The sequence below is a fragment of the Mustelus asterias genome, chromosome 4 (assembly GCF_964213995.1).
Source record: "Mustelus asterias chromosome 4, sMusAst1.hap1.1, whole genome shotgun sequence".
Lineage (NCBI taxonomy): Eukaryota > Metazoa > Chordata > Chondrichthyes > Carcharhiniformes > Triakidae > Mustelus > Mustelus asterias.
Window position 1 is genome coordinate 2,650,679 of NC_135804.1, and position 23,699 is coordinate 2,674,377.

Sequence of the window (23,699 nt, forward strand, 5' to 3'; positions counted from 1 at the left end):
CCAGAGCGGATGTTGAGGACTCCTAGGCAACTCCCTCCCAATTGTATCTCACTGTGCCACCACCTTTGGCTGTGTCTTGTTCCACGATGTGGAGATGCCGGCGTTGGACTGGGGTAAACACAGTAAGAAGTTTAACAACACCAGGTTAAAGTCCAACAGGTTTATTTGGTAGCAAAAGCCACACAAGCTTTCGGAGCTCTAAGCCCCTTCTTCAGGTGAGTGGGAATTCTGTTCACAAACAGAGCTTATAAAGACACAGACTCAATTTACATGAATAATGGTTGGAATGCGAATACTTACAACTAATCAAGTCTTTAAGAAACAAAACAATGTGAATGGAGAGAGCATCAAGACAGGCTAAAAAGATGTGTATTGTCTCCAGACAAGACAGCCAGTGAAACTTGTTCCACCAGCAGGACAGATGGCAGTGATGGTGTTTGGGATGTTACCTGTAAGATATGATGCTGTGAGATTGACTGATAAGCTGTTGCTTAACTTGTTTGTGGGGCAGCTCTCCCAATTTTTGCACAAGCCCCCAGATGTTAGTTAGGAGAACTTTGCAGGCTTGCTATTTAAGAGTCAACCACGTTGCTCTGGGTCTGAAATCACATGTAGGTATGGATTAGTGCCCGGGGACACGAGGAGTCTGGGGCTTTGGCTGTTAGCTCTGATTCTGGGATTTTGACTGGCTATTGTTCGAGATCTGGGACAGCTCTCAATTTTGTGTGGGTTTTAGTAAGGAGGACTTCACAGGGTTGACTGTGAAAGATGCATTGTCATTTCTGGTGTCTAGGTCAATGTTGGTTGGTTGTCAGATTTTGCTGTTTGACTTTTCTGAAACGGTTTGTTGCAATTGAGTGGCTTGCTAGGCTGTTTAAGAGTGAATTACATTGCTGTCACATGTAGGCTGGACTGGATAAGGACAGCAGATTTCCTTCTCTCAAAGACATTAATGAACCAGATGGGTTCTTTTAACCTTGACCACTGGTGGTTTTAATGTAATTTCCAGTTGATTATTATTTAGGTTTATGTGAACATGTCAATAAATACTCAATTGTTTCCAGAGTAAAGATGCCAATATTTCCACAGTCTCTGTTGTTTTGTATTTGTTGGCTGGTCCAATGTGGTGTCACCTTCTCCCACAATGCACCAAGTGACAGGATGAAGCTTGGCGGCGTTTTCTGGCACCATCGCACCTGGGCAGTCCCAGTGGCTCGGTCCATAAATTAATTGCAGGTGACAGGGTGGACGAGTGGCCAGGATTAAAGATGGTGCCACTCAAACCCTCACAGCTGTTTTTTTTGAGGCAGGTAGGGTCTTTACACCTCCTCAAGGTGTCCCTTATGACTCCAGAATATTAAAATTGCAGCTATGAGGAAAGACTGGATAGGCTGGGGTTATTTTCCTTAGAATGGACGAGGCCTTTATCAAAATGTACAAAATTATGAAGGGCAGAGGAAGGATGGATAGGAATGATTATTATGGCAGTTGGATTGTTTCATGGTCAACATTGCTTAATGGCTTGTTTTCTAATTACAAATTAATTAATCAGTTGAGTTTAAATTCTACCAGCTGCCGTGGTGAGATTTGAAGTTGTTTCCAGACTATTAGCCTGGGCATGGATTACTCGTCCAGTCATATTACCATGATGTCACCGTTCCCTTTTTAAATCTTTGGTACGGTTGCAGCACAAGGCGGCGATTGAGCCAATCGAGTCTACAAAAGGCATGTAACTCATCCCACTCCATGGCTCTTGACCTGTAGCCATGCAATTTATTTTCTCTTCAGATGCTTATTCAATTCCCTTTCGAAAGCCATGAATGAATCTGAAACCTTCACCCTCTGAAGTAGAGCATTCCAGTTCCTCACCACTTGCGTTAGATTTACCTCATGTCGTCGTTGGTTCTTTTGCCAATTGCTTTAACCCAATATGCTCTGGTTCTCAGCCGTTCTACCAATGGGAGTTGTTTCTGTCTGTCTACTCTGTCCATTCCCCCTCCATGATTTTGAACATCTCTATATTAAATTTCTTCTCGACCATAATATGCAGAAGGGTTAATGATGTACGGTTGCAGACTTGAAACTCTGGTTCTCTCTCCCACAGGTGCTGCAAAGCCAGCTGAGTATTTCCAGCATTTTCTCTTTTTATTCCTCACAGCCTTCTCCAAAAATAACCCTAATCGCTTCTTGGCCTTTTGACTAAGATCAAGTTTCAAATCAAGCCCACGATAGGGTGCAAAGCGTTATCTTTTCAGCTTGTTTCTTGCTTGGCTCTGTTATGGGGACCATGAATTGGATTCAATTGGAATTTGAATTTGGTTTTTGAAGCAAGCAAGGAGATGCATTCTGGTCTGCCCAGTCCACTCTGAGCATTGGCACTTTAACTTTAAGCATGGAATAAAAATTTAAAATGCAAAAAATTATGTCACTTGTTCCTAGAACCATTTGTATTAATCTTTCCTGCAACCTTTCTAATGCCTTCACAACTTTCCTAAAGTGTGGTGCTCAGAAATGTACACAATACTCCAAATGAAGCCAAACTAGTGAAAAGTTGCCATCATTTTCTCACATTTGCATTCTATGCCTCTATTTATAAAGCCTCTGTCCCATTTGTCTTTTTAGTTGCTTTCTGGACTTGTTCTGCTACTGTCAACAATTTGTGCATATCCACCCCAAGGGCTCTCTGAACCTCGACTCCTTTTAGAATTGTATCCTTCATTTTAACTTACCTTTATCTGTTTTTCCTACACTTCTACTTCTCTGCATTAAATTTAAGAACATAAGAAATAGGAGCAGGAGTAGGCCATCTAGCCCCTCGAGCCTGCCCCGCCATTCAATAAGATCATGGCTGATCTGAAGTGGATCAGTTCCACTTACCCGCCTGATCCCTATAACCCCTAATTCCCTTACCGATCAGGAATCCATCTATCCGTGATTTAAACATATTCAACGAGGTAGCCTCCACCACTTCAGTGGGCAGAGAATTCCAGAGATTCACCACCCTCAGAGAAGAAGTTCCTCCTCGACTCTGTCCTAAACTGACCCCCGTTTATTTTGAGGCTGTGCCCTCTAGTTCTAGCTTCCTTTCTAAGTGGAAAGAATCTCTCCACCTCTACCCTATCCATTATCTTATAGGTCTCTATAAGATCCCCCCTCAGCCGTCTAAATTCCAACGAGTACAAACCCAATCTGCTCAGTCTCTCCTCATAATCAACACCCCTCCTCTGGTATCAACCTGGTGAACCTTCTCTGCACTCCCTCCAAGGCCACTTGTCCTCCTATCAGCCTGTCTGTGTCCTCTTGAAGCCAATCACTATCCTCACAGTTCATAATACATCCATGTTTTGTGCCATCTCTTTTTAAACAGATTTCTGTATCTCACACTTGAGCCCGACACCAAACCAGTATTTCACCAGATGCGAGGTGAAATTTAGAATCTCAATATGACTTGCAAGTCAAGTCTTTTGCTACTTTTTAACCTATTATTTGGGCTCTGTTAATCTTGTATTCAATCCCAGAAACTGAGTGCTTTGCTGAAGTCGCATGTAGAGCCAGACTCAGTAAAGGCAGCAGGTATCCTCCCCAAAGGAAATTAGGGAAGTAGTTGCATTTTGGAGCAATCTTCCTGGTGTGATGAAATCTATACTTTTTTTGGTTCCGGGTTGATTGTGGAGCCACGGTAAATGCATAATTGTGGGGGTGACCTGTGGTTAAGCAGCAATTAGTAAATTTTAAGGTACAGAATGTACCCAGCCTGGGTAAATGAAATTGTGATATGGACAGGGGTGAAACAGTGTTGAGATCTGAAAACATCACAAAGGTCCGTTTAAGAGTTAGTTCGTCTGGGTCATATGAAGAGAAATGTTGGCTTTATGCAGCTAAGTACTGTCATTAGCTCTATGCTGTCGGGGAGGGCTGGGATTCAGAAGCCCCGGGAGCTATTGGTAGCTCTGTGCTAATGAGAATTGGGCTCAGGGAGGCCCAAGGACAATGATGTTCTGCTCAGAGCCACTGGAGTGTTGAGAGCATGTTGGTGACTCATTGATAGCTGTGTGAAGCATTGTGCCAGTGATTTAGATGCTAGATTTGCAGCCTTATGAATTCAATGGAATGCAGTCTCTGGAGAAGAGATTGAGCAGTGATTGGGAAAGTCTGAGTTGGAGTTGCAGTCAAGGGGAAACCAGTGTTAGATCCTTGAAAGATAGGAAATGTATTCCTTGGTGAGGAAGTAAGAAATTTTGTGACATGATGATTGCTGATGTCTGGGTGAGTTGCTGAGAAAATTCATAGGAACTGTCATGGTTGAGCCTGTCATTTGTTCTGCAGATTGCAAAGTGTTAGTTTGCCTGGTGATTCATGTTTATCTCGTGTTAATTCTGTTTGTTAAAGTACTAGATTGATGGCCTGAACTGTTTACTTTGACTCTTGAATAGTAAAATTTATTTTTGTTTAAAAATCGTTGTTTCTTGTGGCTTTATTCTTAGTAACTGGGATATCAAATGTTGTCTACTTTGACAGCAAGATTAAAGGTCCCTAACCAGATAGTAATGACATTTGCGGTCTTGTCCGGGACCATAGCAAAGTTTAGGTCCAAGATCAGAGATTTACATTTCAGATTTTTCAAACCTCATGCTCTGTATTATTGGTTGGTTAACTGAACCAGCACCTGATATAACCACCACATCCACAGACATTTTGAAGTTGGAGATTTTGAGTTTGCTCTTTTCCCCTTCCTTTCCTGCAAGCACTGGGGCACATTTCACGAACCTCTGTTCAAGTCATTTCTGGTCATGCAAGAATCTCTTGGCAGAGTGCTTAACTTTGAGGTCTCATAATCATCTTTCCTGAGGCCCAAGTATGCCCTTCCAGCAGGGATAAAATTAGAAATGAACGTGCACTGACTTCAACCACCAGGTGCCCAAGGAATCATACCCACAGCCTCAAGGTTGCAGCATACTTGAAGCAAAATTTGGCTGTACCCAAATGTGCAATGTGTAGGGAGAGGCAATTAATGTTTCCGGTGATGACCTTTCATTAGAATTAATTTGTGGGATTTAAGTTCTGATGAAAGAACTTGACCTGAAACTGGCACTCTTTTTCTCCAGATGCTGCATAACCTGCTGAATAGGTCCAAGTTTTCTGTTTGCATCGCAGTTTCCAGTATCAACAGTATTGTCTGGAAACTAAGCATATTTATCCAAAACTTCATTTGTTTTAATCTTGTTCAGTAAATGATGCGAGAAGCTCTGCTGTAATGGAGGTACCATTGTCTTGTCTTTTCAGTTCGTTCTTTTGGGACTGAGGATAGGCCGACAGACAGACCAATACCACCACGTGATGAAGTGTTTGAGTACATCATATTCCGGGGCAGTGACATCAAAGACCTCACAGTGTGTGAGCCGCCAAAGCCTCAGTGTTCTCTGCCTCAGGATCCTGCTATTGTTCAGGTGAGTTGAGGTGACTTGTTGGCGAGATGTTGCTTCTGTATTATAGACTGAAATCCATGACTTCTGGTGGGTGGTTACTATTTTCCGGGGTTCCTGTTTCCACTGGCTATGTACTTGCTTCCACTGAAATGTGTGCAGTCATTAGCAGAGGACAGAATTGGGCAAATAAACCTGCTAGCACCCACGTTAAAATGGCCATATTGCAAGAGATACACTAGTGGTGCACCTTAGCAAGGAGTTCATAGCATCCCTACTGTGCAGAAGGAGGCCACTTGACCCATTGAGTCTGCACCGACTCTCCAACAGAACATCCCACCCAGGCCCTAACACCATAGCCCCTCCGTCCTCATCTTAACCCTGTTAAAATCCCCAGAATCTACACTTCTTTGAACTGTGGGAGGAAACCGGAGCACCCAGAGGAAACCTACATAGTCCATTTCACAGTGGGAGTGGTAATTCTCTGACTTTATTTTCTGTACACCTGTGAATTGTTGTTTACACAGATCAGGAAGTGCCATCTTGAGGCATCATTGGATGTAGCATCAGAGCAGGGACAAAGTTCTTTATCTCTGCTTTAAGTTTAGTGAATTTTGTAAAACCAGTGGAAGCAATTTAAATTTGCACACTTTATATTTAGTTATGTTAAATGCAGTGGAAGAAAGAAAATGTGGGCACGCTCAAGTCTGAAAAGTTATTTTAGCAGAGTGCTCGCAGTGGATTTGACCCCCTCTGAATATTTTGTTTGAGTTTTTTGTTTAATGTGAGACTGACGTGGGAATGGAGGGGAGCTGCACCTTCATTATAATTCAAGAAACACTTGAATCTCACCTTCATGTTGGATTAAGATTGCATTAAGGAGAATGTTTTCAGCCTGAAGTTGGAGCTGCTTCAGACCAAATTTTACATGGAAAATTATTCCAATTCCAAACTGGTTAAAAAATGTCCTGGAATCTCAACATTTTTGCTTACAAGTGTTTCTGCCCATAGTTTGTGGAAACATGGGACTTGGGTTAAAATACAGCTTTCTTTCTTGATCTTCAATTCATTCCCTTTCTCCCTCCCCTTTCTGACTGAGCAACTTCTCCACAATATGGTTTGATGGACATCAGTCCGCATCCTTAGCCCGCATCGAGTAGCTCCTTTGGTAACCATTCATGAATGCACAGCAACAAACCACTTAGCCCAGCTAGCCCATGCTTCATACAAATGTCCTCCTATCCTACTCTGTACCCTTGTCTCAACCCATCAACATATTTCTTTCTCCCTCGTGATTACGTAGTTTCCCTTTAAATACTTTACCCTTCAATCATGCCAATTGCAACACAGAAGTTCCACTTCCTGGATAAAGAGATTTCTCTCCGGTTCTGTAACTGATTTATCAGTGACTTACATTAATGATCCCTAGTTTGGGACTCTCCCACAGGGTAGATATGTCAAATCGCTTCAGAACCTTTAAACATCTATTTATGTCACCACTCAGCCTTTTTTTGCAGAGAAGTGTTGTGCTTCAGACCTCTTCATTGTACCTCCTGGTGTTCAGATATTAAGTAGTCAAGATTTGTGTGGTGACTGACCTCAACTGGAGTTAAGGCAGGTGTACTAACATAACAGAAAATTGTGGTGCAGAACAAGGCTGATTGGCCATTGGATTTCTTTGTTACCATAGTGACAATAGGAAATTCAGAAGAAACTTCTTCAACCAGAGAGTGGTAAGAATGTGGGGCACTAAACTGGGAGTGGTTGACATGAACAGTATAGGTATTATTAAGGGTAAATTGGACCAGTTTGACGGAGAAGAAGGGCTACGATGATAGATTTAGTTGAGAAATGATTGGGAGGCAGCTCAAATGTAGCATAAACACTGGCATGGATTGGTTGGGCTGAATGGCCTGTGACTGTGCTGTATATCCTATGTAATCCTGTGTTGGTTGAAAAAGAACTATCCAGCCCAATCCCACTTCCAAGCTCTTTGTCCATAGCTTTGTAGATTACTTTTTTATCTCTACCAATGTAAATGGGCAGAGATTATGGCCCATACCTTCCTGGTGACCAGCGTTTAATTTGGGGAGTACTCTAAGGATGTGCTGGGAAATCCCCCCTGGGGCATTCCCAGGTAAGGAATCACACCAAATTGCCCAGGAGTGCTAACTTCCCCAGATAATTAGGCTGCGATTTAAATCGCTAACTTTGTGTGGTTCTGTTAGTGTTATGTTATGCTAATAGTTGCTCTGAATTAGAAGAAGAAATAAAAGCATTTCTAATTTCACTGTAACTGTTTTAAAGACTCAAGCAGAGCCCCAAATTGGACAGTTCCCCACCTTTTGACTAATCACCTGTTACTCGGTTTGCAGAGAAAATTTCTGCTCCTGTTACTTGGGTTTGTGAGATATTATTTGCAAACAAGCTGTGAATGGATTTCAACAAAACCAGGGTATGTCCCAGGGAAGAACTGATTGGTTTTTGGATCCTGGGATTTTTTTCAAATATCTTTCAAGGTTGATTTTCGGGCAAATTGTCTCTCTATTAGAATTTTGTGGACTGTTTGATTTTGAATGTTAGATTGTCTCAGCTGCTATGGTGAAAATTTTGACAACTGTTAAACTTTGTGCAAGAGTTTTCAGATCAGCTTGCTGAATGTGGATTGGCCAGAAGCCATCTCCATGCAATGGAGGCTGTTATTAAAATAGATTTGTATTTTCAGATTTGTACACAGAGCATCAACCAGGCAGCTAAAAGCTTCCAGGAAGAGCTACATTATTGCAGGAATGTTGAGTTAGCACATCATGGCCAGATATGTGCCCTACTGAGTTTCCAGTTCACTTATTTTTAAATTCAATGAGAGTTTTGACCTCTACCATTCTTTTCAGGTGATGCGTTCGAGGCACCCATCAACCTAGGAGTGTAAAAGTTTCTTTACTCTCTCATTCTTCTCCAAATTACTTTAAAAATGAGCTTCCTGGTTATTGATGAGCTTCAGACAAGGAGGAGACCAAAAGTCAATCTATGCTCAATTTTAGATTTACTCACAAAGTGAAACATAACCAATATATCAGTCCAAAACACACTAACCCACCACCAATGTATACTCTTTTGAGTACAACAATTAAACAAAGAATGAACTCTCTCTTACAGGGGCACTGTAACAAAAAAGAACTTTTCAAGGAAACTTGACAAATTAAAAGTAGGTGTAGAGATATTGTACTGTGGGCCCTGTGGAGCCCAGTGGTTACAGAAAGCCTTGAGCATTCCAGGCGACACCGCAAGCTGCCAAAGGCACCCTGTCACAAATATAGCCATTAAAGAGAGGCAGATAGTTGGGCTTCATGAGCCCCTCAACTGCCAGCTGCCTGGATCTGTTAATGGCCACCGAGGCCAGGCCTACAATCAGGTGAACCAGAAAGTCTTGCGATCTGCCCACCCTTTTCCGCATCTGGTGGTCAAAAATATAGAGCGTGGGGCTAAAGTGCAAAGAAAACCCCAGGAGTTACCCCCTAAGGTAATGGAACAGGAGCTGCAACCTTGCACATCCTCAGTAAATATGAAACACTTGATTCAATGCTGCAGAAGTTACAGGCAGCCTGGGAAACCACCTTGATCTGATGCGTGCAACACCCTCCATGTCAAATCCCTGAGGACCAGGGTTACAGGCCACCTCTGGATGGCAAGACTGAACACCACAGTGTGTGGTGAAGGTGAGGAAGTGGAGGATGCACGGAAACAGCCCATACAAAATGCCTCCATGCAAAGTGGAATGAGACAGTTGGAATTTCTGTCAGATGGCTGTAATTGTGGGGCTCGGGTTCCCAAGAATGGTTTCAGGACCTGGGGCCAACGTGAAATTCTATCCTAATGGTTTGGTTCAGGTAAGAAAGCACTGCATGCTTGAGTCGCTTCAACACCACGATTGCAATAGGGTCTGACGATGGTTTTTATGCTTTGGATGGCTTTGACTGTGAACTGGACGTTTATAGCTCCACAGCTATTTCCATTAGGACTCATCTTGCTCAATCTGTGGTGGTGCTCTTTAGCCCCTCTTGCTGAGGGGCACAAGTCTCTCATCCAAAGAAGACTCAGCCACCCTGGTGTTCTTCTCCACGTTGAACACTTGGGAGTACTGATTGGTCAGTTGAGGGAGGGCAGTACATGGTAATCAGCAGGCGATTTTCTTGCCCATGTTTGACCTGATGCGAGTTCATGGGGACTGGACTCTCTGGGAAAACTTCCTCCCAACTGTATACCACTGTGCTGCCACTTCTGCTGGACCTGGCCTGCCAGTGGAATAGGACATGCCCAGGGATAGTGATGGTGGTATCTGGGACATTATTTGTAAGGTATGATTCGATGAGTATGATCAAAGAACAAAGAAAATTACAGCACAGGAACATGCCCTTCGGCCCTCCAGGCCTGCACTGACCATGCTGCCCGACTGAACTAAAACCCCCTACCCTTCCGGGAACCATATCCCTCTACGGTAGCGGCACGGTAGCACAGTAGTTAGCACTGCTGCTTCACAGCTCCAGGGACCTGGGTTCGATACCCGGCTTGGGTCACTGTCTGTGTGGAGTTTGCACATTCTCCTCATGTCTGTGTGGGTTTCCTCCGGGTGCTCCGGTTTCCTCCCACAGTCCAAAGATGTGCAGGTTAGGTTGATTGGCTAAATTGCCCTGAGTGTCTTGAGATGCGTAGGTTAGAGGGATTAGCGGGTAAATATGTAGGGATATGGGGGTAGGGCCTTGGTGGGATTGTGGTCGGTGCAGACTCGATGGGCCGAATGGCCTCTTTCTGTACTGTAGGGTTTCTATGATTTCTATTCCCATCCTATTCATGTACTTGTCAAGACGCCCCTTAAAAGTCACTACCGTATCCGCTTCCACTACCTCCCCTGGCAGCGAACTCCAGGTACCCACTACTCTGTGTAAAAAAAAAAAAAAATCTGCCTCCTTTAAAACATCTCCTTTAAACCTTGCCCCTCGCACCTTAAACCTATGCCCCTAGTAATTGACTCTTCCACCCTGGGAAAAAGCTTCTGACTATCCACTCTGTCCATGCCTCTCATAATCTTGTAGACTTCTATCAGATCGCCCCTCAACCTCCGTCGTTCCAGTGAGAACAAACCAAGTTTCTCCAACCTCTCCTCATAGCTAATACCCTCCATACCCGGCAACATCCTGGTAAATCTTTTCTGTACCCTCTCCAAAGCCACCACATCCTTCTGGTAGTGTGGCGACCAGAATTGAGCACTATATTCCAAGTGCGGCCTCACTAAGGTTCTATAAAGCTGCAACATGACTTGCCAATTTTTAAACTCAATGCCCCGGCCGATGAAGGCAAGCATGCCGTATGCCTTCTTGATTACCTTCATCTGCATTGCCACTTTCAGTGACCTGTGTACCTGTACACCCAGATCCCTTTGCCTATCAATACTCTGAAGGCTTCTGCCATTTACTGTATATTTCCTATCTGTATTAGACCTTCCAAAACGCATTACCTCACGTTTGTCTGGATTAAACTCCATCTGCTATCTCTCCGCCCAAGTCTCCAACTGATCTATATCCTGCTGTATCCTCTGATGGTCCTCATTGCTATCCGCAAATCCACGACCCTTTGTGTCGTCTGTAAACTTACTAATCAATCCAGTTACATTTTCCTCCAAATAATCTATTAGATATATTACAAACAGCAAAGATCCCAGCACTGATCCCTGAGGAACACCACTTGTCACAGCCCTCCATTCAGAAACACACCCTTCCACTGCTACCCTCTGTCTTCTTTGACCAAGCCAGTTTTGTATCCACCTTGCCAGCTCACCTCTGATCCCATGCAACTTCACCAATCTGACAGGAGGGACCTTGTCAAAGCCCTTACTGATGTCCATGTGGACAATATCCACTGCCCTACCCTCATCAATCAAAAATAGATCATTGACTAATCCATAAACTCTCCCAATTCTAGTGCAAGCCCCCAGAGTTTAGTAATAACAACTTTGCAGGGTTGGCAAACTCGGCTCTGTCATTTTCATTTCTGGTGCCTAAGTCAATTCCGGGTAGTCTGTCTTATTTTGGTCCTTTTAGGCCAAGTGGTTTGATACAACTGAATGGCTTGCTCGGCCATGTCAGAGGGCAATTAAGAGTCAACCACATTGCTGTGGGTCTGGAGTCATATGTAGGCCAGACCAGCTAAGGGTGGCAGATTTCCTTCTCTAAAGGACGTTAGTAAACACGACAATTGATTATGGTTTCATGGTCATCATTAGACATTTAATTTCAGATTTTTATTGAATCCTGATCCCACTATCCCTGGATCTCTGGATTATTCATTCAGCGACAATATCGTTATGTCAACATGGGTTTTATACCATTGTAAAATGGGGGTGGACCGGAGTCCTGAATCTCAGTAAAGGTAACTATGATGGTTTGAGGCATGAATTAGCTATGAATTAGACTGGGAAACATTACTGACAGGAAGGACCGTGGGCAGACAATGGCAAGCATTCTCTCCAGAAGTTGTTTATTCTTGTTTGATGCAAGAGTGGTAAGGGAACTATGGTCAAACCATGGATACAGGGGAAATGAGTGATAGTATTAGATTCAAAGAAGAAGCATACAAATTGACAAGAAAAAGTAATAGACCTGAGGATTGGGAGCAGTTTAAAATTCAGTAAAGGAGGGCCAAGGGATTGATTAAGAAGGGAAAAATAGAATGTGAAAGTAAGCTAGCAGAGAACATAAAAACATGTAAAGAGAAAAAGATTAACCAAAACAAATATAGGCCCCCTTACAGTCAATTGGGCCAGTGGGCTGACGAATGGCAAATGGAGTTTAATTTAGATAAATGCAAGGTGATGCATTTTAGTAGATTGAACGAGGGTAGGACTTAGTGGTAGGGCATTGGGGAAAGTTATAGAATAAAGAGATCTAGGGGTTCATGTTCATAGCTCATTGAAAGTGGAGTCAGAGGTGGACAAGGTGAAGAAGGCATTTGGCATGCTTGGTTTCATTGGTCAGAATATTGAATACAGGCGTTGGGATATCTTGTTGAAGTTGTACAAGACATTGGTATGGCCACACTTGGAATACTGTGTACAGTTCTGGTCACCCTATTATAGAAAGGATATTATTAAACTAGAAAGAGTGTAGAAAAGATTTACTAGGATGCTACTGGGACTTGAAGGTTTGAGCGATAAGGAGAGGCTGGAGAGATTGGGACTTTTTTCTCTGGAGCGTAGGAGGCTGAGGCGTGATCTTATAAAATAATGAGGGACATAGATCAGCTAGATAGTCAATATCTTTTCCCAAAGGTAGGGAAGTCTAAAACTAGAGGGGACAGGTTTAAGGTGAGAGGGGAGAGATACAAAAGGGCAAGGTCCAGAGGGGCAATCTTTTTCTCACAGAGGGTGGTGAGTGTCTGGAACAAGCTGCCAGAGGTAGTAGCAGAGGCGGGTAAAATTTTGTCCTTTAAAAAGCATTTAGACAGTTACATGGGTAAGATGGGTATAGAGGGATATGGGCCAAATGCGGGCAATTGAGACTAGCTTAGTCGTTTTTTTTAAAAAAAAGGGCGGCATGGACAAGTTGAACCAAAGGGCCTGTTTTCATGCTGTAAATCTCGATGACTCCATGACTCTAAATGGAGAATTCATAACTGGGAATAAAGAAATGGCTGAGGAATTACATTTGTACTTTGCTTCTGTGTTCACAAAGGAAGACATAAATAATGTATCAGAAGTTCTGAGAGAAACAAGTTTTAGTGAGGAGCTGAAGGAAATTGGTCTTGGTAGAGAAATGGTTTTGGGGAAATTGATGGGATTGAAGACAGATAAATCTCCAGGGTCTGATAATCTTCTTCCCAGAGTACTTAAGGAAGTGGCCTTGGAAATAGTAGATCCATTGTTGATCATTTTCCCAAATTCTTTGGACTCTGGAATGGTTCCTACAGATTGAAAGGTAGTTAATGTAAGCCCGATATTCAAAAAGGGAGGTAGAGCGAAAATGGGAAACTATAGACCAGTGAGACTAACGGGCGGCATGGTAGCACAGTGGTTAGCACTGCTGCTTCACAGCGCCAGGGATCTGGGTTCGATTCCCGGCTTGGGTCACTGTCTGTGTGAAGTCTGCACATTCTCCCCGTGTCTGCGTGGGTTTCCTCCGGGTGCTCCAGTTCCCTCCACATTCTGAAAGATGTACTAGTTAGGTGCATTGACCCGAATCGACGCCAGACTGTGACGACATGGGGAATTTCACAGTAACTTCATTGCAGTGTTAATGTAAGCATTACTTGCGACTAATAAGTAAACTTTATTTAATGTCGGCACTGGGGAAGTTGCGAGAGTCCATTATCAAGGAATTCATAGCTCAGCATTTGGAAAGCAGTGGTATAATCAGACAAAGGCAGCATGGATTTACAAAAGGGAAATCATGCTTGACAAATCTATTGGAATTGTTTGAGGATTTATCTAGTAGAGTTGACTGGGGAGAGCCAGTGGATATGGTTTATTTAGACTTTAAGAAGGCTTTCGACAAGGTCTTGCACAGCACACTACTATGTACGGTTAAAGCACATGGGATTGCGGGTCGTGCCTTGAGATGGATCGAAAGCTGATTAGCAGATAGGAAGCAAAGAGTTGGCATAAATGAATCTTTTCCATTTGGCAGACAGTGACTAGTGGGGTGCCGCAGGGATCTGTGCTCGGACCCCAACTGTTCACATATATTAATGATTTGGAAGCAGGAACTAAATGTATTATCTCCACATTTGCAGATGATACAAAGTTGGGTGGGAGGGTGAGCTGTGAGGAGGATGCAGAGATGCTTCAGCATGATTTGGACAGCTGTGTGTGGGCATATGCATGGCAGATGCAGTATAATGTGGATAAATGTGAGGTTATCTTTTGGAAGCAAAAATAGGAAGGCAGATTATTAGTTGAATGGGTGTAAATTGAGAGGTGGATACTCAGCGAGACCTTGGTGTCCTTGTGCATCAGTCACTGAAAGTAAGCACGCAGGTAAAAAAAAAATCATAGAAACCCTACAGTGCAGAAGGAGGCCATTCGGCCCATCAAGTCTGCACTGATCACAATCCCACCCAGGCCCTACCCTTACATATTTACCCGCTAATCCCTCTAACCTACGCATCTCAGGACTCTAAGGGGAAATTTTTAACCTGGCCAATCAACCTAACCCGCACATCTTTGAACTGTGGGAGGAAACCAGAGCACCCGGAGGAAACCCACGCAGACACAAGGAGAATGTGCAAACTCCACACAGACAGTGACCCAAGCCGGGGCCCAAGGTATAGCAGGCAGTAAAGATGGCAAATGGTATGTTGGCCTTCATCGCAAGAGGATTGGAGTATAGGAATGTTTTATTGCAATTGTACAGGGCATTGATGAGGCCACAGCTGGCGGGTGTATCATGTGCAGTTTTGGTGTCCTTATCTGAAGAAGGATGTCCTTGCTATTGAGGGAGTGCAGCAAAAGTTTACCAGACTGATTCCTGGGATGGCAGGTCTGTCAGATGAGTCAAATAGGATTATGTTCACTGGAGTTTAGAAGAATGAGAGGGGATCGCATAGAAACTTATAAAATTCTAACAGGGTTAGACAGGGTAGATTCAGAAAGAATGTTCCAGATGGTGGGGGAGTCCAGAACTATGTCATCATTTGCATCCTGATTTGAAACCATGTGTGTCAAGAAAGTTTCAGTTGCCTGAGGTGGGTGTCTGTTGTGGGGAATCAGAGTGGTCATTGCTCCTAATCTGCATGGAAGAGTTCTTGAACAACTACATGAAGGACATCCTGGTATAGAGTCTGGATGAAGGAATTAGAGTGTAATTATTTTTGGTGGCCAAGTCTGGGTGCTCAGATAAGTGGACAGTGTCAATCCTGCACATAAATGAGCAGTACATCACTTTGTCGTCTTTACCCCCTTGGGAGTGGCCTAAAATGCCTTAGAACCATAGAAAATTACAGCTCAGAAACAGGCCTTCTGGCCCTTCTTGTCTGTGCCGAACCATTTTATGCCTAGTCCCACTGACCTGCACTTGGACCATATCCCTCCACACCCCTCTCATCCATGAACCTGTCCAAGTTTTTCTTAAATGTTAAAAGTGCATTTACCACTTTATCCGGCAGCTCATTCCACACACCCACCACTCTCTGCGTGAAGAAGCCCCCCCTAATATTCCCTTTAAACTTTTCTCCTTTCACCCTTAACCCATGCCCTCTGTTTTTTTTCTCCCCTAGCCTCAGTGGAAAAAGCCTGCTTGCATTCACTCTATCTATACCCATCAAAATCTTATACACCTCTATCAAATCTCCCCTCAATCTTCTACGCTCCAGGGAATAAAGTCCCAACCTATTCAATCTCTCTGTAACTCGGCTTCTCAAGTCCCGGCAACATCCTTGTGAACCTTCTATGCACTCTTTCAATCTTATTTACATCCTTCCTGTAACTAGGTGACCAAAGCTGTACACAATACTCTAAATTCGGCCTCACCAACGCCTTATATAACCTTACCATAACACTCCAACTTTTATACTCGATACTCCGATTTATAAAGGCCAATGTACCAAAGGCACTCTTTACGACCCTATCCACCTGTGACGTCACTTTTAGGGAATTCTGTACCTGTATTCCCAGATCCCTCTGTTCAACTGCACTCTTCAGAGTCCTACCATTTACCCTGTACGTTCTACTTTGCAAGACTTGACAAATCAGAATAGATCATTATCGATAACGGTTCACAGTTTACTTACCAAGAGTTTGAGGTTTATCTCAAAGTAAATGGTATTCAGTGTATAAAATCTGCCCTTTATCCATCAACCAATGGATAAGCTGAAAAATTTGTACAATCTTTGGAAAATTCTTTAAAAGCTTCAAGAGAGCAAGGTTCTTTATCGCGTTATGTGAATAGCTTTTTGGCATCTTATAGAAACACTACTCGTGCAACTGCCCAAAATTCACCTACATCACTAGTCGTAAAGAGAATGTTGATTTCTTACTACCTCCAGAAGCTTGAGATAATAGAGCGCCAGCAACAATCTCAAGTTGCTAGACGAGACGCAAGAGCAAAACAACGCTCATTTCAAGGGGACCGAGTGTTGGCTCGTAATTCTACCATGAATGAGAAATGTATGCTGGTGGTAATTTGAGCAAAAACAGGTCCAATTTCTTACATGGTTCAAACTGAAGATGAACTAGTTTGGCGACATCATGCTGACCAATTATGTCTCAGGATCATCTCCAGAATTACTGACTTCTTTAGTCCTGAGTGTTCTGAATACTGCTATGGAAGACTTTGTTGAAAATGAGTTGCCTGATTGTGTCTACGCTACTATACCATGTGAGAATGATGCAGAATTAGTTCCAAAAGAAGTGTCTACTGAAGTTCCAAATCATACTTCTAGGGTCAAAGACAGTCAAATTCCAGAATATCATATCCAACCAGTCCAAAGATGTGTGGGTTAGGTTGATTGGCCATGCTAAATTGTCCATTAGTGTCAAGGGGGTTAGCAGGGTAAACATGTGGGATTGCAGGGATAGAGTCTGGGTGGGATTGTTGTTGGTACAGGCTCGATGGACCTAATGGCCTCGTTCAGCACTGTACTGTAGGGATTCTATAATTCTAACCAAAGAGGAATCGATGTCCACCTGATCAACTTTCTTATTGACTGTGTATAATGATTAATGATGCTTTGTACTTTCTGGAAAATTATTGATCCAGTGTATAACATGATAGTAATTTGGTGTCATGATCACAAAGTAAAGTGGGAGGGATGTTATATATTTAAGTGGTTGCATGATTGCCTTAAGAGCCAGGCACATGATTTCATGGTGATGTTATTGGGGTATTCACTTTAATTTCAGTTTCTGTTCTGTGCAGAGAACATCTCTTTCACTAAACCTGTTGTGTTACTTATTTAATCTGTGTGTAAATCATATCTTTTGTTTAAAATCCACATCCCCTAACATAGTTGAGATTACACAAGGTCAGGGAAAGTTAGAGGTCGGGATAGATTCAGTGCTAAAGATTCGATGGAACAAAAGGCAAAGAATGGTAATGGTTGTAGCAAAAAATATATAGCATTGGTCCAGTGTAGGTGTTAATCGTAGAATTATGATCCACATTTTCAGGAAGCATTAGCAAGCTACAGATTGGCACGTGAGGAAAACTATTCAAAGTGAATGCCAGAGTCTATGATCTGAAGTTGTTGAACTCGATGTTGAGTCCAGAAGGTTGCAAAGTACCAAATTGGAAGATGAGGTGCTGTTTCTCCAGTTTACGTTGGACTTCACTGGAATGTTGCAGCAGGCCAAGGACAGAAATATGAGCATGAGACCAAGAAGGTGAATTAAAATGGCAAGTAACAGTAAGATTGAGGGTCGTGCTTCCCGACTGAACAGAAGCGTTCCCAGTCTGCGTTTGGTCTCCAACATGAGCAGACTGTGTTGTGATTAGTTACTGCAGTGGACTAAATTGAAAAAAGTACAAGTGAATTACTGCTTCATGTGGCAGGAGTGTTTGGACCTCCAGATAGTGGGGAGAGAGACAGCAAAGGGCCAGATGGTAGACCACCTGCAATTTGAATGGGAAGGAGATGATATGTTGGGGGTGATAGAGGAGTGGACAAAGGTGTACCAGAGGGAACAGTCCCTTCAGTCAGCATTCTGGGATGGAGAGAAGTTGTGTTTAGTGGTGGTGTCATGCTGGAGCTGGTATAAATGTGGAGGATGATTCTTCGAATACGCAGGCTTGCTGGGTGGAACGAGCTGGAAGGGAGGGCAAAAGTCTGGGACATGGATTGCTCACGGCTCTTTTAAGCACATAAGAGCAAAACACTGCCGATGCTGGAGATCTGAAATAAAACAAGTGAACTGTCGATGTGATGTCAGCCATCGGAATCTCTGTTCTCCTCCTCCTCCTCCTCCATTCTAACCGGACTCACTCTGAAATTGCTGCCCTCCACTCTGACCTAACCCTGACTTTGCTCAAACATGCTATTAAGGGTGGTGCTGTTATTGTCCGCCATACCAACAGTCTAAAGATGTGCGGGTTGGGTTGATTGGCCATGCTAAAAATTGCCCGTTAGAGTCCAGAGATGCGTAGTTTAGAGGGATTAGTGGGTAAATATGTAGGGATATTGGGGTAGGGCCTGGGTGGGATTGTGGTCGGTGCAGACTCGATGGGCCGAATGGCCTCTTTCTGTACTGTTTGGATTCTATGATTCTATGATCTACCTTGCAGAGGCTGAGAACCAACTCTCAGGCACTTCTTATTGTCCACTTGACCATGACCCTACCACCTAATCAAGCCATTGTTTCCCGGATTGTCACTGACCTTATCTCCTCTGGACATCGTCCCTCCACAGTCTTGAACCCTCAATTCCCCCGCCCTCCCCAACTCTGTACAGCCTGCTTCTGCCTCCTTTCCAAAATCCGAAAGCAGGACTATCTGGGTAAATGTATTGTTTCGGCCTGTTCTTGCCACAGGGGGACTTTCCCACACATCTTTCAGGCACATTGAGACTGTGTTGGTGCCTCGTCCTACTCTCATGCAGAACTGGAACAATTCATTAATTTTGCTTCCAATTTCCATCCTTCTCTCATTCTCACAATCCAGCTCCAACACTTTTTTTCCTTCCTTGACTTCTCTGTCTCCATCTCTCTCCCCCCCCCCCCCCCCCGCACCCCCACCCATGCATGCACACAGATGCGCACACACACTGAGGTTGATGGGGCCCTCAACTTTGACCCATTTCCTGCACTTTTGTGCTTGCCACTTCTCTTCCCTCCAAGGACCAGTATGGGGTTCCCCTTGTCCTCACTTTCCACCTCTGTAGCTTCCATATTTAAAGGATCATCCCCTCCCATTACCACCAACTCCAGCATCTTGCCACCACCAACCATATCTTCCCCTTTCCTTCCCTGTCAGCATTCTGAAGGGACCGTGACACCCTGCTCCACTCCTCTATCTTCCCCGCAGCATGTTATCCCCTTCCCATGCAATTGCAGGAGGTGTAACACTGCCCCCTTTTTACCCCCTCTTTCCTTGCTGGCCAGGGTCAGCATAAAATCCATCACATTTCTACCTCTGCAGTTCAGAAGCAGAATCATATTGGACTTGAAATGTTAACTCTGTTTCTGTCTCGACAGATGTTACCAAACCTGCTGAGTTTATCAGCATTTGTGTTTTAGCCTTGTGGTGGCACCCAGCACATCCCTGACTCTGGTCACCACAGCAGCTAAGCCTCCTTTGCCACCAGCCATGTGAAATCTGTACTGGTGGAGATGCAAACTCCTGAGCAACTCTCCAACAATAAGAATCATAAGTACCAGGAGCATGTGTAGGCAATTTAGCCCCTCAAGCCAGTTCCAGCATTCAGTACAATCATGCTGATCTCCTCTCAGCCCCAACTCCACTTGCCTGCCTGTTCACCATAGCCCTTCAAACCATTACTAATTAAAACTCTGTCCACTTTTCCTCAAATTTAATCCAGGTTCCGGCCTCCTCCAAGCTCTGGTGTAGGGAATCCCTCAGGCTCACGACCCTTTTGACAGAAATAATTTCTCCTCTTCTCTGTTTTAAATCCCCCACCCCTTATCCTAAAACTATGATCTCTTGTTCTAGATTGCCCTACAAGAGAAAACATCCTCTCAACATCTACTTTGTCAATCCCCCTTATCTTGTACACCTCAACAGCTACTCCTGATGGGAGGGAGCTCCAGTCGGAAGAAACTCTGTTCCAGATTTTGATCGGCTCCTGGTAAGACAGGGAACTCCAGCAAGGAGGCGCTGAGATCTCCCAGGTCTTTGAATAAGAGCTGTAGGTCGTAATTGAGGCCTTGCACATGATGGGAGAAATATGTCACCAATGCACACCATCTGGGAGCAGGCTCGATGTAAAGGTATTGCTGTAGGATCTGAAGGCAGAAAATCACCACCTGTGTGCACCTGAGTGCGTCCCTAAGCAGGAGCCATAATATCTCAGCACCAACCCAGTGCATCATTTTGTCCCAGGAAAAATGCATGAGATTTTTCCATATCTTAGTGACAGAAACTTCTGGGGAGGAATCAAAATGTCCGACTGGTACAACAATATTGCGGCCATTGTTCTGTGCACGTGTAATTATCTGATGAGTTCCCCCATCTGAATGCATTTAACATTAATTAATACAATTAACATTGATTTCTTTGCTCAGGAAAACTGCACTCTTCTTTCCTAGGCATCTCTATTTTGTACACTTCATTTAAGTTTCCTCTGTTTTGTACATAGAGAAAGCAATCCAGGCCTATCCAGTCTTTCCTGGGGCAACATCCTCAAGTTTCCTCTAGTCCCTTCCTAGTGCGAAGGGCCCTTTCTGTAATGTGACCAGAATTGTGTACAGGAGCTGAGGCTGTGTTTTTTTTATATACAATTCTAGCATAACCTCCTTGCTCTTATACTCTAGGCCCAACTAATAAAGGAGGCAATCCCAGGTGTCACCTTAACTCTTGCTGCTACATTCAGGAATATGTGAACGTAGAACTCAAGGCCCCTCTGTTCCTGTGCATTTCTCTGTTTTGTGCCATTTATTATATACTCCCTTGCCTCACCCTCCCAAATGCTATTCCCTTGCACTCCTTCAGATTGAATTACAATTTCTGCCCACCTGACCAATCCATTGGTATCTTCCTGCAGTCTACAGTCTTTGTCCTCACTATCTACCACAGAGCCAATTTTTGAATTATTTGTAAACCTCTTAATCATGCCTCCTATATTTAAGTCTAACTCATTGACATATACCTCAGTCAGCACAGGACTTGGTATTGAACCTTGAAGAACCCCACTGAAAACAACTTTCCAGTTACACAAACACCCTTTACTCCCAACACTCAACTCATTTTGGATCCGATTTGCCACTTTGCCTCCCATGAGCTATTGATTTTCTGACCAGTTCGTCGTGTGGGACTTTGTCAAAAGCCTTTCTAAAATCTGTGTGGACTACATTAAGTGCAGTACCTTCATCAATCCTCCTTGTTACGTCATTCTGAATAACTGCCCCTTAACTTCATGCTAATTGTCCTTGATTAATCAGTGACTTTTTAATTGACAATTCATACTATTTGTCAGAACTTTATCCAATAATTTTCCCATCAAGGTAACCACTTGGCCATTAAATTATTGAATGTCAAGGAGGAGAGTGGAGCTTGCAAGCTGCAGATCGGTTCCTCGACACTCTATGGCTGGATCATCATTTTTTTTATTCTTTCCCTCCACAGTCTTCACTTGGCTCATCCTCGAGCTCTTCTTTCCAATCCGTGAGTTCCTATCCACCATTCAGCAGAATGCCAGCATACAGCCAGTTTGGGCCAAGCCCGCTAGTGACGCAACAGTACAATGCCGTGGGTGTCGGTAAGTTTTTGATTGTTTTTGTATGAAGTTAGTAAATGGAAAAATCATCCAAGTGATTCTACCCTCTGCTGCTGTTGCTTTCTTTGATGTGGTACAAACACAATGCTGCATCATCAAAGCCATCATTCTTCATTGCGTTATTAACCCGGAGCTGTGTATTTCTGCTCGAGTGGATCTGAAGGATCCCAAGGAGCTTTGAAGAGCAGTGCTGTTCTCCTGATGTTTTCTCTTTATCAATACCACCAAAAGTGGAGTTGCTGATTATCTATGTCATTATTGTTAGTCAATTTGCGTACAAGATCCCACTGAAATGGGCATGATCATACTTCAAAGTTGATTAATTGGTTGTGGAGCATTTTAAGACACCTCAGGAAATGAAAGATGCTTTATAAATGCCAGCGAAATTGTTTTTTTTCCTGGCAACATTGTGACTGATGCCAATGAGCAGATCACGGGTGTTGTCTGGTGAAATTTTGCTTTGGCTTTGTCTATCTTGCTTCACTGAAGGGATGGCAGCAGTTATCTTGCACATCATGTATATTTTTGAAATTGTGGAGCAAGTTGAGATGGGATGTGTTGGGAGTTATTGAGGGTGGGGCTTGATTGAGATCAACTGCTTTCTATGTCAGCCATTGAAAATTTATGGTCTGTTTGGGTCTTGGAAACCAAACATATTTTGTTCAAGACTAAATTAGTATGTAAATGAATATGTATTTGTTTTTTAAAGTATTCTTACATGGGTTGTGGGCAAGCTCAGCATGTATTGCTCACCCCTAAAACCCTTGAATTGAGCATCTTGCATGGCTATTTCAGAGGGCAATTAAAAGTTAAACCGCATTGTTCCCACTGCCAACTAGGCGTCTGGATTACTGAACCTGTGGTATTACCACTCGACCACCGTGTCCCCCTCAATTAATTTGCAACCTAAAGCAAGCAATTTTATTTAAGACCAGGTATCTAATAGAATAAGTGTATTTTTACATCAGAGTGCCACTTCTGTAATGCATATAAAATAGGCCCAACCAGTATGTCCATATTACTTTCAGGAAGGAACTCTAGGCTTCAGTGTTTTTGGGTACTCCATTTTTAAGTTGCTGTTTTTTAAAAAAAACTCCTGTCCCTTGTTAACCATCTAGGGACACTTCAACCCTTGGCCTCCATTGGAGAGTTTGGTATAAGAATGATCCAAGTTTGCTGGCGTAGTGTTGACTGAGATGTTCTTGTTCATCTGGCACTATATTAATAGTTGCTGCAGTAGTTGAAAAACCAACTGGTTTGACTAATACCTCCACTTGAATAGCCTGCTTACTTTCAACATTCCAGCTCACACTTAAACAGTTAAAGTATTCAAGTATTGAAATAAAGCCTCACCTTGGTGGCAGTTCTTCAATGATACTTTATCAAAGTTCTCTGCATGGATCTTCAGTTTCAAAGGCATGTCATAGCCATGGTGTCATGATGGCACACAAGGAGACCATTCGACCCATTGAGCCCATGCTAGGCTTTTGTAGGAAAATCCAGTCGGTCCCATTCCCCGCTGCTCCATTCTTGTAGCACTGCAAGCTTATTTCCCCTGAAGTGCCCAGCTTGTTTCCACCAAGTCCTGGACCGTGACCATGCATTGTATCAAAAGAAAAAAGTTCTTCCTCATATTCACCTGCATCTCTTGCCCAAGACCTTAAATTTCTGCCCCCAAGTGCTCGTTTCATCAACTAATGGGAACAGTTTTTCTTTGTGCCCCATATCTGCCACACCCAAACTGGCTTAAACTTGTAAACCTCTATCAATCTCTTGTAAACCTCCCCTCAATCTCCTTTGCTCCAAGGAGAGCAATCCCAACTTTTCCAACCTAAAATCCCTCAT

The 23,699-nt window shown here is 43.4% G+C and overlaps 1 protein-coding gene across 1 annotated transcript in view; it reads left to right on the forward strand.

Annotated features, from left to right (window-relative positions):
• lsm14ab (LSM14A mRNA processing body assembly factor b) overlaps positions 1 to 23,699 on the forward strand; it is a 101,237-nt gene that overhangs the window by 46,393 nt on the left and 31,145 nt on the right. Inside the window, exons 2-3 of the mRNA XM_078210528.1 lie at positions 5,284 to 5,447; positions 21,704 to 21,836. Of these exons, the coding sequence (XP_078066654.1) occupies positions 5,284 to 5,447; positions 21,704 to 21,836 (297 nt within the window). The remainder of the gene's footprint in view (positions 1 to 5,283; positions 5,448 to 21,703; positions 21,837 to 23,699) is intronic.